This window comes from Silene latifolia, chromosome Y, assembly GCF_048544455.1.
Source record: "Silene latifolia isolate original U9 population chromosome Y, ASM4854445v1, whole genome shotgun sequence".
Classification (NCBI taxonomy): domain Eukaryota; kingdom Viridiplantae; phylum Streptophyta; class Magnoliopsida; order Caryophyllales; family Caryophyllaceae; genus Silene; species Silene latifolia.
In genome coordinates this window covers 57,397,238-57,413,922 of record NC_133538.1, presented here as the reverse complement: position 1 = coordinate 57,413,922, position 16,685 = coordinate 57,397,238, and the positions used below count along the sequence as shown (strand labels likewise).

At 35.0% G+C, this 16,685-nt stretch overlaps 3 protein-coding genes across 3 annotated transcripts; all 3 read left to right on the top strand.

The window, feature by feature from the left end:
* Positions 1-3,199: 3,199 nt before the first annotated feature.
* Positions 3,200-4,536, top strand: LOC141628123 (protein FAR1-RELATED SEQUENCE 5-like). Its single transcript, XM_074441304.1, has 4 exons — positions 3,200-3,275; positions 3,424-3,501; positions 3,600-4,081; positions 4,198-4,536. Exons 1-4 carry the CDS (start codon positions 3,200-3,202, stop codon positions 4,534-4,536), a joined length of 975 nt encoding a protein of 324 aa, XP_074297405.1.
* A 57-nt stretch (positions 4,537-4,593) lies between these two features.
* On the top strand, positions 4,594-5,145 carry LOC141628122 (protein FAR1-RELATED SEQUENCE 5-like). Its single transcript, XM_074441302.1, has one exon. The coding sequence runs from the start codon at positions 4,594-4,596 to the stop codon at positions 5,143-5,145; it is 552 nt and encodes a 183-aa protein (XP_074297403.1).
* Positions 5,145-5,765, top strand: LOC141628121 (uncharacterized). The gene has a single exon (XM_074441301.1). It carries the CDS (start codon positions 5,145-5,147, stop codon positions 5,763-5,765), a length of 621 nt encoding a protein of 206 aa, XP_074297402.1.
* Positions 5,766-16,685: the final 10,920 nt, after the last annotated feature.

The window sequence follows — 16,685 nt, the reverse complement described above, 5'->3', positions numbered from 1 at the left end:
GATGTGGGGGGTTAGTCGGGGTTGTGGCTGCCGTCTCTCTACTTTTTTTTTCTTTTCGTTTTCAGATCTATGGTGGTTATTGTTTTTGGTGGTGGGTCTTTTGTGGAGATGGGGTGGTGATGATGTCGTGGCCGCCGCTTTTCTCTTTGTTTTTTTTCTTTTCGTTTTCAGATCTATGTTTTTTTTTTCCGAATGTTTTTTTTTCGAGTGGTGGTGCATGGTGGCGACGCTTGCAGGATGGCGTCATGGTGGTCGGTGAAAGTAGTGGTGGTTGTGGGTGGTTATTAATATAAAGTTTCAGCGGCATGGATTAAAGTTACAACGCATATGGACTAAAGTTACGTTTATATGGACTAAAGTTACGTTGACATACTTGCCAAGGACTTAAATTACATAAATTCAAATTAGTATAAAGTTATAATCGTAAAAAAAAATAAAGTTTCAAAAATTATGACTAAAGTTACAATCGTAAAACATTAAAATTCCATTCATAAAATTATAATATTTACATAGAATCTATAAATTAGTAAAATTTAATAACTTCAAATTTTTATATTAGAAATTGTTTAAAAAAATTAAAGTTTTAATTTTTAGTATTAAAGTTTCGTTCGTAAAACTTTAAAGTTATATTTGTAAATCTGTAAAATTAAATAAATTCAAATTTTAATATTATAAATTGGCTAAAAAAAAATTAAAGTTTCAATTTTTAACATTAAAATTTCAATCTTAAAACATTAAAGTTATATTTATAAATCAGTGAAATTAAATAAATTCAAATTTTTATATTAGAAATTGTCTAAAAAAAAAATTAAAGTTTCAATTTTTAATATTAAAGTTTCACTCGTAAAACACTAAAGTTACAATCAAAAATCAATTTTATATATTTAAAATAAAATTTTATAACATAAATGTAAATTTTTATTTATAAAATGACCTTAAATAATAAAGTTATAATTTTAAAAAATTAAAGTTACACTCATAAATTAAAGTTTTATTTATAAAATATTAAAGTTTTCATCTTAAAATTTTAAAATCTCAACCATCAATTTTAGAAGATCAATGGCTAAGATGAGGACTTAGTGGACTCACCATTTTAGGTGAACTCATTTGAACTCATCTCTCTCTCTCTCTCTCTCTCTCTATATATATATATATATATATATATATATATATATATATATATATATATATATATATATATATATATATATATATAAGTCGAGGATCCAGGTGAGAACCACTAAGATAATGAGAACCGTGAGAACCATCATTAAATCTCTACCAAATCTCAATTTGAAAGTTTAGGTGAATCATTTAGCCTTAACTTAGTTTGTTCAAACACATTATTTGGTATAACTAAACAAAATTTATTGATTTTATTAACAAAATATAAACATAATGTACAAAAATACAATTAGGTATACTAAAACAACTATAGATGCACCAAAACGAATACTGGGTGCATGAAAATTTTTACATGCATGAAATTAATTACTAGGTGCATGAAAATAACAGGCTCTACATGCAATTAAAACGAGTTCTAGGTGCATGAAAATTGTTAGATACGGAAAATGGGTAGTCGGTGTATGGAAATTAATAAAATGTATTTCGCCTCGATTTGCGTCAATAATTTATAATGTTTGGACCAAGAAATATGTTTTCTAGCCATAAAATTCAATAGAATCCAAATATGTCATTATTTTTTTTTAAAAAAATTCCGTAAGATGGAGTTCTCACGGTTCTCATTATCTTGATGGTTCTCATAGGATCCCAATTCTATATATATATATATATATATATATATATATATATATATATATATATATATATATATATATATATATATATATATAGGCGGGTTTGTGTCACGAACTAGCTTATCGTACGAACCGTCTAAAAAGGAAAGTTGAAGCGCTGTGTTATTCTTGTATTTTGTTAATAAAATCAATAAATTTTGTTTATATTTTGTTAATAAAATCAATAAATTTTGTTTAGTTATACCAAATAATGTGTTTGAACAAACTAAGTTAAGGCTAAATGATTCACCTAAACTTTCAAATTGAGATTTGGTAGAGATTTAATGATGGTTCTCACGGTTCTCATTATCTTAGTGGTTCTCACCGGATCCTGACCCTATATAGGGGCGGGTTCAGGTACGAACTAGCTTATCGTACGAACCGTCTAAAAAGGAAAGTTGAAGCGCTGTAATAAACTCACACTCACCTAAAAAGTCATCCCAACAACAAAAAAAAAAATTGTTCGAAGAAACGCGAATCTCCATTGCTGCAAATCATCCTACTTTCCGCCATTATTGTTCCTGTAACATGCGAATCTAAGAGGTAAGCTTTTACTCAGATTAGGGTTTACAAAATTTAAATCGTAAATTAGTGTTCGAACAAATTGAAATTCTTAAAATTAGGGTTTACCAATTTTAATAGTAAATTGTATTTTGAGATTTTGATGGTAATTTAGTTTGTGTTTTGATACTATTTTTAGGATGGTTTTAATTTCATCATCATCTACTGATTCAGGTATGAATTATTGTTGTAAATACATTTTTTGGAACTATTTTTCCAATTAAATTTGGGATCCATTTCTGAAATTGCTTAAGGTGTTGTAGGTGATAACGAAAAAGAGGATGATTCAATAACAGAAGAAGTTATAGGTACAAATTACTGTTTTTACTTATTGCGGGATGTCAGATACATGTATCTACAAAACTGAAGTAGTGTATCTAGGATCACAAAGATGTGTACCTCTGTATAATTTTTTTACCTCTGGATAATTTTTACGATTGTTTTTTGTTTTTTTGGGGGTTTAATGGGGGCCAAAGATATATCTCTGACAGAATAAAATTCTTAGCCAAAGATACATCTCTGGCTGTTAGATACATGATTCCAGCTATTTTGAAAAAAAAATGTATTTGGCTAGCTAAAACAGTGTATCTGGCTAGTTAAAACAGTGTACCTAATGTGGCTTGGGTGAGAAAGTCTGTGCTCCGTATGTGATAAATACTCGTATTGATTATGGTTTTGTGCACCGTAGAGCAGTCTTTCAAAAAATTAAGCTAGTATAGCATTTAAAAATTTTTGGATGAATGTTTAGCAGTTTGAAAATCGCAACTTCTTTTTCTCTGCACAAATTGTTGATGTATAGTGACATATGAATTATTGTATCTAATTTGAATGAGATGTGTACAATGCGAGATAGTATACTGCTACTAATGTCCATGCCTCGAGATATAATGGTTGTACTTCCCTTGACAGATGCAACAGGTACACAAAATGTAGCGTGAGCATGTATCTAAATACATTAACTATTGTATCTAATATCATAGTAATGTGTACCTATGGACTATATTTTTTTTGATTTTAGTCTTTGGAAAATAATGCGTTTCCCTCTTGTGTGTCATTTCCTGTGCAGACAGTATAGCTACTTCTAATGTTGATGCTCTAATGAACAATGATATACCTCCTGTGATTCCATTGACTAATGCACCAGGTAAAAAAATTGTGGTTTGTTCATTTACAAGGTTTGATTTCACTAATATAATGTACTTGCCTTAAAAATAACAACCTTTTGGTTAAATTGTCTTGTAGAAACCCCACAAGTTGGTTCTGAAAACACAATTTTTGGATTCCCAAGCTGTCCAGAAGATCTAAAACCAATCAACGGTATGATATTTTCTAATTTGGAAGATGGAATAGATTTTTACAACAAATATGCAAAAGTTTGTGGGTTTATTCCAAGGTTAGATTCAACAAAATTGGTTAATGGGATTGTTACACACAAGCGCTGTGTGTGTAATAAAGAAGGCAAAAGTAAGAACAAGGGGACTAAAAGAAAGAGGACTGTTACGAGATCAGGATGTGAAGCTAAGGTTAGTTTTAAGAGAATTGACACCGGTGAATACCAAATTTATGATTTTGTTGAGGTGCACACACACGCAATGGTTACCCCAGCTACAATGGTTCATATGAAACCATCTAGGAATTTGAATCTCTTTCACAAGAAAATGATCATGGATAATTCAAGGGTAAATCATGGTCCAGTGGATTCCTTTAGAATGTTTAAGGAATATGTAAAAGGTGCAGAAATGTTGGGGCTTCTTTAGAAGATTTCAAAAACTTTTCAAGGGATGTTAAGAAATATATCAAGGAATATGATGCTGAGATGTTATTGGAGACTTTCATGCAGAAAAAGGCTATGTCTCCATCATTTTATTTCAACTTTGACGTGGATGATGAAAAAAGACTAAGTAAGGTTTTTTGGGCAGATCCAATCTCAATTAAAAACTATGCCCTTTTTGGGGAAGCCGTCTCTTTTGATGCTACTTATAACTTCAATGAATATAAAATGGTGTTTTGTCCATTCACTGGTGTGGACAACCATAAAAGATGCGTCACTTTTGCGGGTGGTTTGTTAAGAAAGGAAGATGGAGAATCATTTACCTGGTTATTTGAGAATTTTGTGAAGGCTATGGGTGATTGCTATCCTACTACAATTATAACTGACCAATGCAAAGGCATCAATTAAGCTGTAAAAGATGTGTTTGGTGACAAAACACAACACCGATTATGCATGTGGCATATAATGAAAAAGTTGCCAGACAAAGTCGGGCCGACAATTTGCCAAAACACAAACTTTTTGAAGGAAATAAATTCTATTGTTTGGGATCGAGAGATTGATACACAAGAATTCGAATTGAGATGGAAATCGAACCTTTCTTCGTATGAGCTTTCTGATCATGAGTGGCTGAAGTCAATGTTTGACATTCGTTCAAGTTGGATTCCTGCCTACTTCAGAGACATATATCTTGGTGGGATTATGCGCACAACATCAAGGTCAGAATCTGAAAATAGCTTCTTTGGAAATTTCACAAACCCGCATCTCACTCTTGTTGAGTTTTGGATGCGTTTCCAATCGACTATGGATGCGCAGCGTTGGAAATATGCTAAGGTGACTGCCGATGATAAGAACTCTTCTCCAAAATTATCAACACCTCTCCTTCTAGAAAAAAAAAAACCTCTGAATTTTACACCACCACTGTTTTTTATCAATTTCATGAAGAACTCCAAGCTGCGTGTTTTACTTATGGTCTTTCACCGAGGACAACTGAAGACAGCAATGAGCATATTTCAATAATGGACCGCGAGAAAGACAAGGTATACACAGTTGATTTAAGTGGTAATAAATTTTCTTGTTCATGTAAGATGTTTGAAAGGATTGGGTTACTTTGTAAGCATGTTCTGTGGGTGTTAAAAGATAGAGGGTTTGATGATATCCCTACGGAGTATCTATTAGACAGATGGGGCAAATATGCAACTTGTCGTCCCATTTTTAATGTTGTTGGGACAACCCTCCTAGCTGATTGTATGTCAATAGAAAACCACCAAAGTAAGATAAGTGAATTGTGGTCGGAAGTATTTACTTCAGTTTCGCTTGTTGAAGATAATGAGGAACTTGGTGATGAGCTGCTTGAACTTCTTCGCGCTTTCAACGAGAAATTGATGATTTCAGTTAAGCGTGGGAAGTCAAAAAACAAGAAAGCTGAAATTGAGATGCTTATTGGCTCGAAAATACCGTCTGAAGCTAGTGTTCTACCACCAGAAAAGTGTAAGAATAAGGGATCAGGAAGACGGATTACTTCAAACAAGGAAAAGGCAGTACAAGAAAATGCAAAGCCCTTGAGGAAATGTCGTGCTTGCGGTGAAATGACTCATCATGATAGTAGGAATTGCCCAAGTCGAGCCACTCAAAAGTGAGTCCAGTTTGATTTCAGCTAGAAAAAGTTTAAGTTGTATTAAGTATTCTAAAAACTTTCTAATATGTAAAGACATCTAAGAAGTATGTTGTATTTGACTTTAAATAGTGGTCTTTCTAGTAAGTAAAGACTTCTAAGAAGTATGTTTAATTAACGCATCATGATAGTAGGAATTGCCCAAGTCGCGAAGTGTTATTTGGTTGTCTAATGTCTCACGTTCTTGTTCAAACACTTTGCTTCTCTATTATTATACAAACTTTTATTGTGTACCCTCAAAAGTCGAGGTGTGACACACATAATTAAAAATAAAATATAAATACAAATTGAAGATTAAGTTCTTTATTTTAAAAAATTGATGAAACAATGGGAATAGTGAATTGGTGTAGTTTTTCTCGTATCTTGAATGTTGCATGTGGTGTTAATCGGTATGAGCGAATGACGTTCTTTGAAGTAATCTCTTGCACAAGTGATATGATAGCGCTACTCATCAAAGCCCCCAATTCCTATGGCACCATAATCATAAATTGTGGGACTAACCACCCTACACTCATAGGGACAACACCCTTGGGAACATCAATAAGTCCATTCCTACTTGCAACATGGACCCTCTTTGTCTCGATCAAGGCAGCAACAACAATTGTAATAATTGATAACCGGATCCTGATCCTTTGAAGGGTATTTATTCCGGAAGGGATTTTAGTCAGTTTTCTCATTGTAGGAACAAAGAGTTTATCATAAAATGGGACAAAAATTAGGATTACAATCCCCGGGATAACTTGTAAAGAGGCCGGAGGGATCTTAAATTTAGGTCCAATTGAAAAGGTTAAGGGTAGAGGCTTGTTGGATGAAAAATGTATGCACTTGGGACACTATAATTGCAATTGCAAATCCAAATTGGAATTAAACGAAGAATGGGTTTCAATTCATTTTGGATTCTTTTTGGTTGATGCGTTAATTAAACATACTTTATGCATTGCATCTGCCTTAATTACAACGTTTATGCATTGTATAAAAACGTTGACTATTTACAACGTTTCTATTTACCACACATTTACACATTTCTCTTGGTTTCACACCAAACATTCATTCGTTCAACTCTATGCATGCATCTGCCTTAATTATTTCTATATAAATAGGTTTTCATGTGTTTAGAAGGGTATTACATTCTCTTTGTTTCAAAAAACTTCAAACTTAATCTATACTGAATTCCCTCTCAACCATTCTTATACTATAAACTAATTATGTCTTCTAATAATTCATCTGATGCATCCTATGAATCTGATGTAGAATCCTTTGATTCAGTAGAAAGTTTCGGAGGCCATTCCGAAATATTGTACGTCAAACCTGTGATGTGTATTCTATATAATTTGCCAAGCACACGAGATGGGTTTGGAAAGGAAACTCTCTCATATGATCTTGACAGATTAGTAGAAGTTATTCGGGGTGCTGGATTAAATTTAGTTCAAGCTATCCACCCGGCTATTTCTTACAATGGGTCGTTCAAGGGACATGCAATGATTGAGTTTGGAGCGGGAGATGAGCGCAAATGCTTCTTTCAAGCTCGCAAACTGGAGCGCGCTTTTTCTAATAATGAAGCTTCGAGGTGGTGGTTTGAAAACGTTAAACCTCCGTCAGGACCATATTTATGGGTTGCTAATAGAGATGATTTGGGACTGGTCGCATATTTGTATGCTCAGGGGCCTTCCTTTGAGTTCGGGACAATTCCGCTTGTATGGGAAAATGACCCGGTGGATTGGGTTGAAGGTGATAATGATGTTTTCAGTGATATTCGTTTTGAAATCCGCAATTACTTTAGGATTATTAATTTGTCTTGTACTTTTTATAATGTTGGTTATATTTTATAACTTCAAAGATGGGCTACAATCCACATTTTACAATTTAAAACTATTACGGAGTAGTAGGCAATCAAACCGAGGACAATAGTAACAATAAAAAATCATAGTATACGATCATCGTTTTTGTTTTTTCCAGTGAAGTATAAATGATTCAACTAAGTGCTGCTATATAATCGAGTATCAAGCTAACAAATCTTAATGCACGCCATATCTTTATAAACATAAACCCAAATAATTAACGCTGCAATTAATCGAAAAAGAAAACAACTAAAACAGAATTGACATACCTAATAAGGCAGGTCGGTTAAAGCATCCTTTTATTTTGAAGTGTATCCACAAAGCCGGGTATGTGTATCCACACATCCTTTTATTTTGAAGTGTAACTGTCCAATGGCCTATACGGAAACATTATGTGTATCCACAAAGCGGGATGTGTATCCACAAAGCCAGGGGATGTGTATCCGGACACCGACAATGCGTATCACACAGATGCGGTGTGTATCCACACAGCCATGGGTGTGTATCCACACAGCAGCTGGGGTGTATCTGTACCCAGAAAGTCATATATGTGTATTTACACAACCAGTAATGTGTACCCACGCAATAACCGCAAGATGTCTTAATAGGAATTTAATAACTGAATAGTATTAATAGTAGCCATACATTGAAAAAGGATTGAAACAAAAATACATTTGATGAACAAAAATAATTGAGTCAAAAATGTTCCTGGAATGTTTGAACACAACACTATTAAATTCAAATACATTTCACTACGCACAACACATCCTCAAAACACACTCCCATCTACGAACTCACCTGGTCATAAAACATGAAAAAAGTAACGTTAAGTTAGTTTAAAATAATTTTATATGTAAAATAAAATTAACATCTCCAGCACATAAGTGCCTACAAAACAGTAGGGATGTGTATCTGCGAAGCCGGGGTTGTGTATTCACACACCGTGGTGTGTATCCAAACGACCCGAGAGATGTGTATCCACACTAGTTGCAGGTGTGTATCCACATAATATAACCACGAGGTTGTGTCTAAATTTGGAGTTTCAGAAACTTCTACTTTCTATATCTATATTAATATTACCAACTTGATGAAAGTAGACATTATAATCAATGGCAAGTGGGAGTTAGTCTTGTGTAAGATGATTTTACACTAATATAGTTGTAAAACGGATCTAAACACAAACTCTATTAGTAGCTAAACAAAAGTGATTTAAAGATTCCGTCTTACAATAAATTTGTGTAAAACCGCCGAACACGAATATTTGTGTTTGTTTTCCTCCCAACATATATGAAGGCACAGAAAAAATGTAAACGTCTCAAGGATGAGAAGGTAAAATCTACCATTTGGTGAAGGGAAATGAACTCTAAAACTAGTGGAGAGACATTTGGTGACATGGATAACTAACTATAAACTACTACAGAAATTACTATCAGGTGTGTATGCAGCCAGAGATGTGTAACCGTACATTCTGATATGTGTATCTAGATGACCAACAATGCGTAATCGCACATTTCCCGGTGTGTGTATGCAGACAGCTGCAGGTGTGTATGCAGACAGCTGCAGGTGTGTATCCAAGCAGCAGCTGGGATGTATCTGCACAGCCCCAAGAACTGTAACCTCACAACCTCGTGGACCAGATAAGTGTATCCACACAGCAGGAGGTGTGTATCTACACACTGAAAGAAGTCTATCCAGCAATTTAAGATTGTGTACCCCTACTAATGTATTCTATCTCACCTACATATATGTATCTATCAGTTCCACATATTCAAAAATTACCTTTGCAGTATTTTTCTCCCACTTGAGTAGTTTCAACATAATTTGTCGACGATAAGCAATCATATTCTGCAAATTAAAAAACATTGATAACAACAGTAAAATACGATAAATAGAGAAATGAAAAACTGACATTTAGCTAATTTGGCAAGCTTACTTTGAAATAGTTTTGGTCCTCCCATAATTTCCTATCGTGTATTGCACCCTCCAGAAACTTCATAACAAATAGTCCGCAATCATAACTACACACATCTTTGTTAAGATTATTAGACTAAAAAAACTACATCCATTTTCAGGCTAATAAATAAAGGATTTTTTAGAAAACTTACGTGTTTTCTTGCTGAGGTACATTGATAACTTGTAGTAAACAAGATGATGCCCTTAAGATGATTGTAACCCTTGTGGCCCTCAAACTGACTTGCAACATGGAACACCTTTGAATGACAACAACTTATCAAAAATAGTAATAAATCAATTTCATCCTAACTGATAATAAAAATGCAAAAATATAACAAAAAAAGTAGGGGCCATACAATATCCTCCACATAAGAATTATACTCCTCAATATCATCTGCCTTTTCTAACTTTGGCTTGCATGAGTCCAAGATATAGTTTTCCTGTTTCTTGAGGTCCGACACACAAGCTAACCAATGATTACCATTTTTGCCAATTGTGAAAAACACCTACCAATGTCATAGCAGCAAAGGTCATACAATGACATTCCACCCAACGCCAAAACAACTTTTCCGGTAGATTCCCAACAAATTTACCTTTTCAATAGTTGCTCCATTTTCAGGCTTGTAGTGCATCTTAAGATGAGGGCACCAGACAATATTCCCTTTCTGAGGCCTTAATGCGGGTTTAACAAACTGAAAATTATAAAATTGTTTAGATATTGAGGACTAATACATCTGAAAAACTGCATTTTCAAATCTGAATCAACATGTATAAAAATGCATTTTTGAATCTGAAAACCTGCATTTTCGAATCTGAATCTTAATTATCTACCGGATTTGTTGTTGGCAAGTAGAGAATATCGGTTCTATCATATGTGCACATCACACCATACATATCAAGCACCTAAATATAAATGATCATGTTCTAAATATCACAAAAAGATTAGTATAAATAATAATAATAATACTAATAAAGGTGTAGGAAAACTTACCAAATCCATTATCCAGTGCCGATTTTGCAAACTTTGCATTCCTTTTCGACACACTCCCATCCACTCAGTATTCACAAGAGTCTCATCTAAACTCTAAATGAATATAATTAGAACATAAAAGTGCATCAACAAAATTTAATTGTGCAAATATGTTATCGATTTCACAACTTACTCGATGCCTTTACCCCTTTTCATTACAACAGCAAGAAGTTCCGTGTCTGTGAGTCGACGTTGACATTGATGTTGTGACTGCCTTCTCATTTGGAACTCTTGGTCAACTGCTTCAAATCTAGAAAAAATAAGGGACAAAACAAAAAATTAAATTTATCAAGAAAATTACAACTTCATTAGAAAGTAATTTATGATTATATTTACTCAAAGGAATAGAGGGATACCTCGTATCAAAACTCAAAGATCCAGCTTTTGATAAGAGTTTATCCTTCAGTTTATTACCCTCGAAACAACAAATCTGAGAGCAAACTCTTGCAGCAAAAAGCTTAACTTGGTTGTGCTACAAAACAAATTGGAATATATGTTAAGCATTACATGTGTCTAGAAACAAATTGGAATATATCTTAAACATTATAGACTAGCAAATTGATTGAATTGTATCTAGGTAGCTAGATGTATACTATATGAAATCATAACTTACATATCATTTAGACCCAAAGGGAAACCCTTTCTAGTGCCTCTGTACTTCTCCAACAAACGCATGAGATAAATCCCAGAATCAACTCCATCACCCATATTTGATTTCGGAATATACTCCTCTCTCACCAGATTCTTGATGTCTTGTATAGATGGAATCTTGTTTCGAACCAAGCAATTCATAACAAATTGTACCCGCATTTGGCAAAATTGTTTAGCAAACCAAAATAAATATGACATTCAGAAAAGGACTTTACAGGTCATACCGTAGACTCAATAATTGTTGTATAATTCACAGATTTTGGCTTCATCACATGCAGGATTTCCAACTTCATTACTATGAAGTTAAAACAAAACACAAATGGTGTCTCAGAGATTATTGGAACAAAAATCTGCAATTTCATGTTAAAAAGTCAGAAAACTTGCAGTTTAAAAATAATAGTAAACTGGCACATTGAATAAAAAACTTGCGGTTTAAAACGCAAATATTTACTTACGAGATTTGCTCCCGCAAAATTGTGATTAATGCCGGTAGTATGAGTAGCAATAAGGGGATCCTGGTGATTAGAAAAAAAATTATAAGAAAATGTAGCGGAGTACGACTGCAAAAGAGATAAACATGAGTAATCCCAAGAATATCATCAGATTATTATACAAAACTTACTTCTTCATCGGTTTGCGGGAGATACACCATATACGGTGTGAATGGGTCGCTCTACGTGTTTCACTTTCGTTCAAAATGAAACACCAAGCATGTATGATAGATTTAGGCACTATGTCACCTGTCACTACCGTCTTCAAATCTGCCCGACTAAGTTTATGGTTATCACATTGGAAGAGGATCTCCTTTGAATAAACATGTATCGATAAAAAGTTAGTTACGACAATCATACTTTATAAACAAAAAAAGTGTCTAACACAAATTCATAGACAATGTTAGAAAAATCATACCTTTCATCAGATGTCTCTGAAAATACATATTCCAATACATCTTTTTCAACTTTATTCAAATTCCCAGCAACTATAATACTTCTCTGAAGGAAAGGAGATTTGAAAAATTGTGATTCAACTCTCTTTCTCTTAAGCATTGCTCTTGTAATGTGCACTGGTTCTTTTGGTGGCAATGAGGAAATCGGTTCAACAACAAGTGGTTCCACAACTTCAACCCCATCTCCAATATTTAGAGCAATATCACATAACTTTTTTAACTCATCTTCTTGTGATTGTGATTCTGAACTTAGTAATCTAAATGAAGGTGGGGTAAAATCATTATCCGATGGGAGGGAAGGTGGTGTAAACTTTGGAGGGGAGGGGTGTATAAACCGTGGAGATCGTCGAACAAATGTAGAAGATTTTTGTTTCTTCTCAAAATTCAGTGGCTCAAACTCTTGAGACTCAAAGTCCAAAACAATATGAGAAGCTGGCTTAGCTTTGGTGTTGACAGAAACAGGAACTGAAGCCGTTACACAAGTTGGTTTGTTGATAACATTACTTTTCTATAACTTTTTTAACTCATCTTCTTGTGATTGTGATTCTGAACTTAGTAATCTAAATGAAGGTGGGGTAAAATCATTATCCGATGGGAGGGAAGGTGGTGTAAACTTTGGAGGGGAGGGGTGTATAAACCGTGGAGATCGTCGAACAAATGTAGAAGATTTTTGTTTCTTCTCAAAATTCAGTGGCTCAAACTCTTGAGACTCAGAGTCCAAAACAATATGAGAAGCTGGCTTAGCTTTGGTGTTGACAGAAACAGGAACTGAAGCCGTTACACAAGTTGGTTTGTTGATAACATTACTTTTCTCCTTTGCTGGCCGTTTTCCCAAAGCAATTTCTAATTTAAGAAGAGCTGCCAACAACTCATCCTCATTATCAAATTTGAGTTTACCAAACTTAGTAAGTGGATCCTGCTCCTCACTATCACCTTCATTACAAACAGCTCCATTATCTCCCACGTTGTCAGCTCCTCTCTTGTTCACTTTTTGGCTCCTTCTCTTCCACTCTGACAGACTCATCAACTTTATTCCCAGGAATATTCAATCCCTCTGTTGTAGGTTGTGATGAATAAGAGCAATCACTTAAAGTAGACGCGATTTAAGCCATCTGTTGTACAATCTTACTGTCAGGATAATTCATTCTAGCTTCTACCAAAGACTTTGAGAAGCTAGAATAGGCAAGAGCAAGATTGTTTGCATCTTCTGCCAATTTCTTGAAAGTAAACATCTGCTCCGCTCATTGTCCTCCTCCACTTGTCTCGGTAGCCTTCGGGTCCTCAGTAGGCTTTGGGTCCTCAGTAACCTCAGTAGGCTTTGGGTGCTCAGTAGCCTCAAGTTCTCGAATAAAAGCCTCGGGCATATCCAATTGTATTGGGATAGTAAAAGTTACATGCTGAACCGTAGCCTTGACAATGCGACATAGAACACCTCCAGTACCAAACCCATCCTTCATCTCATCCTTAAGCCTAGATTTTATCCTTTCTTTCGTCCATGATGCTATTGTTGGGAATACCCGAGGGACTGAAAAATAACTGAAGGATACTCTATCAAGATAGATGAAAACGAACACCATGATAGGCCCAACAAAATTATCATTTCGGACATTCTCCAATCTTTAATGACTTCAATAAACTGTTGTGCGGTAAATTTGCACCGATTAAATGATGCAACAAACTGAAATATCTTCTAAACACTTCAACACTCGTAAGTGGCACAAGTCCCTTTTACGCCCATAAAAATCTTTGAGACAATGAATACAATAAAGTTTCTTTTAAACTCTTCCCCGCCGTCTCTTTGGCTAATTATCAGTTGTAATATATCCTTAACATCAACCTTTGTGGGATCTTTTGTATTGAATTGTCTTAACTATCTACTCTTTAACTCAACAAAGTCAACACTCCTATCTGTTGAGGAAGCTATCGTGACATCATTTGCACCCATAGGAATACCAAGTGATAAATGAACATCTTCATCCGTTATTTGAAGTTGCCCTTTCATATAGGAGCATGACGATATGTTGAATTTGGTAACTAACCAATGCACAAGAGCACCTGGAACCATATATGTCCAGAGATTAAGAACCCCACCAAAGCCCATGTCCTTTACATCAGCTACTTGTTTTGCACTCAAATTACTGTTGATAAATGTCAACAACATTTTAGGTGACATACGTGTCCTCAAATAACACTGCCCCAAGCCATCATCATCTTTTAAATTCGTTTTAACAGCTTTCTTGCATCGACTTCTCTTAGTAATAGCATTCTGGGTTTGCTTGCTTGTACTTGCACCATCATTATATAGCGTCAACTTATCCAGGTGTGGTAATCTGAAAATATGATTAAAATGTGTGGTTTAAAACATGTGTATCTATAAACCAAAAAATACCATTGACAAAATACATTATTCACGAATGACAAGAATTTTACATTGTGAAGAAGATAAATAGAATAAGAAGCAAAAATAGGAAGCACAAATCTGAAAGAAAGTGAGACAATGACATTTGACAGACACACCTACCAAACTTTAAATAGTTGTGGACAAGGCCCTCGGGAACTGCGTCCGCGGGATCCACACTAGGCATACGACTCGAGGTTCTTTCGAATCGAATTAAGACAAATTAGAGTCGCCACCAAGTTTTTTGGGAACTTGGAACCGTTCAAGTCAACTTTACACCTTTCATCGAAAAGCATAAAGCCAATCGACTACGAGTGATTAAAGATAAAGACTTGTACCCTATATCACTCGATTTGAATGACTCTCGTAATCCAATGGCATTTAGACGGATCCACAAACCATAGATCTTGAGTAAGGGGTGAGGGTACGTGTTAGGAAGCCCATAAGGACACCTAACCCCGCCCGTCGATAACGGCCTCTACTAAGTCAAGTATCGGATTTCAAACAAGGTCATAGCTACTACGATATATGATATGCAAACATCTTTTTCAAAACCCTAACATGTGAAGTTTCTATGTCGATTTAGATGCAACTAAACTAACTTTGTCAAAGTTGTAATTTATCATGTGGGTTGATTGATCTAACAACATATAAACGAAACAAACAAGGCTTGATGGGAATGGGGGAGCCGTTGGGATCTACCCTATTACAACCCAGGCATTTCATGCCGACACAACGAGGAATTAAAGATACAACTCGATCTAAATACAATCGCTATATACAACACCGTACATGACACATTACACGGCCATTCGACCTAGAAAACGTGCACAAAGGGGTGGCCCACGGCTTACATGACTCACGGCCTTGGGTCACTCCTCGTAATGTGTGCTTTCACTTAATCTTATCGAATTAGACATTGGGTCACACACCAAAGCATGCATTAGCATAAATCGGGCCATGTTGCTTTAAACAACATGCGATTTACTACGCTCCTACATGCATTGGGGCACAACCATCTAACCAAACAAGACTAAGGTTTTGAAAGAGGTTTTGACTCGATAAAAGAAAGCTAACTCGAAAATTACAAATAAACTACCAAACACGACTCGATAAACAAAGTAATTACAAGATACGAAATAACAGGATAAAGATGAGAAATAACGAGAAAAGGGACTACAAGGACACGGCCAAACACGGCCTACACGATTTATCATACCCTAATCCTTAGGTTAGATTCATTAGGTTAGATAGATGATTGCGAAACGGGATAGGAAACAAGTTAGAAAACGAGTTAGAAACAACGTTGATTGATTGGAAGGATGTCGCGCAAAGGTGTATTCTACACGGCCTAAAGGGTCAAATTAGATCATGTTCGCTAATTAAATTAACTCACCGAGTGTTAATAAAAAGGTGCTAATCACGCACTCTTATACTAGCGAGAAATTATGTGAAAGAGAGAGATGTATTCAATTAAGTTACAGAATTGTTAGTTGATTTTTAAAGCTACGTCGATGTACCCTAATGTGTCTAATTAGGTTATCAAATTGATCTAATGTCATCTAAATGAGTTATATGTTAACAATCAGAGGTCATACTAACATGTGACGGGTCCTAAGGTGGGTCGAATCACACAAAACAAAAGAGGGGTCAAAAGCGAAGAGCGAAATTAGAACTCGTTTTATTAATGCCCTACCTTGAACACGAGGATATGTAAATGAGACGGGGGTGTACGACCGACTGATGTAGCGGTTTCTTTCCCATCTCAAGTCAACGCGGGTGTTCATGGTGGTACTTTAACTCATACTCGGACTAAACTAGTTTCATAGTTAATTTAAACGATAAAAAAAAACGATAAACGAAATAAAACGAAACAATAAAAAACAAACATAAAAAAACGAAATAAAAGGGAGAAAGAGGAGGATTTGATGCACCCTCAACCTACATGTATCGTTGACACCGTCTTGGGTCGTAATCGATGGTAGATTTTATCTCGAGAGGCCGTCGTCGTCGAAGAAACAAAGCAAACACGCGTTTTTATCGAATCTGGACAGCAACTTTCAAACAGC

Coding starts and splice junctions, on each gene's coding strand:
- LOC141628123 (XM_074441304.1), top strand. CDS start 3,200: ATGCGAGATAGTATACTGCTACTAATGTCCATGCCTCGAGATATAATG. Junction 3,502..3,599: donor TCCATTGACTAATGCACCAG/GTAAAAAAATTG, acceptor ATTGTCTTGTAG/AAACCCCACAAGTTGGTTCT. Junction 4,082..4,197: donor TTAGAATGTTTAAGGAATAT/GTAAAAGGTGCA, acceptor ACTTTCATGCAG/AAAAAGGCTATGTCTCCATC.
- LOC141628122 (XM_074441302.1), top strand. CDS start 4,594: ATGAAAAAGTTGCCAGACAAAGTCGGGCCGACAATTTGCCAAAACACA.
- LOC141628121 (XM_074441301.1), top strand. CDS start 5,145: ATGGACCGCGAGAAAGACAAGGTATACACAGTTGATTTAAGTGGTAAT.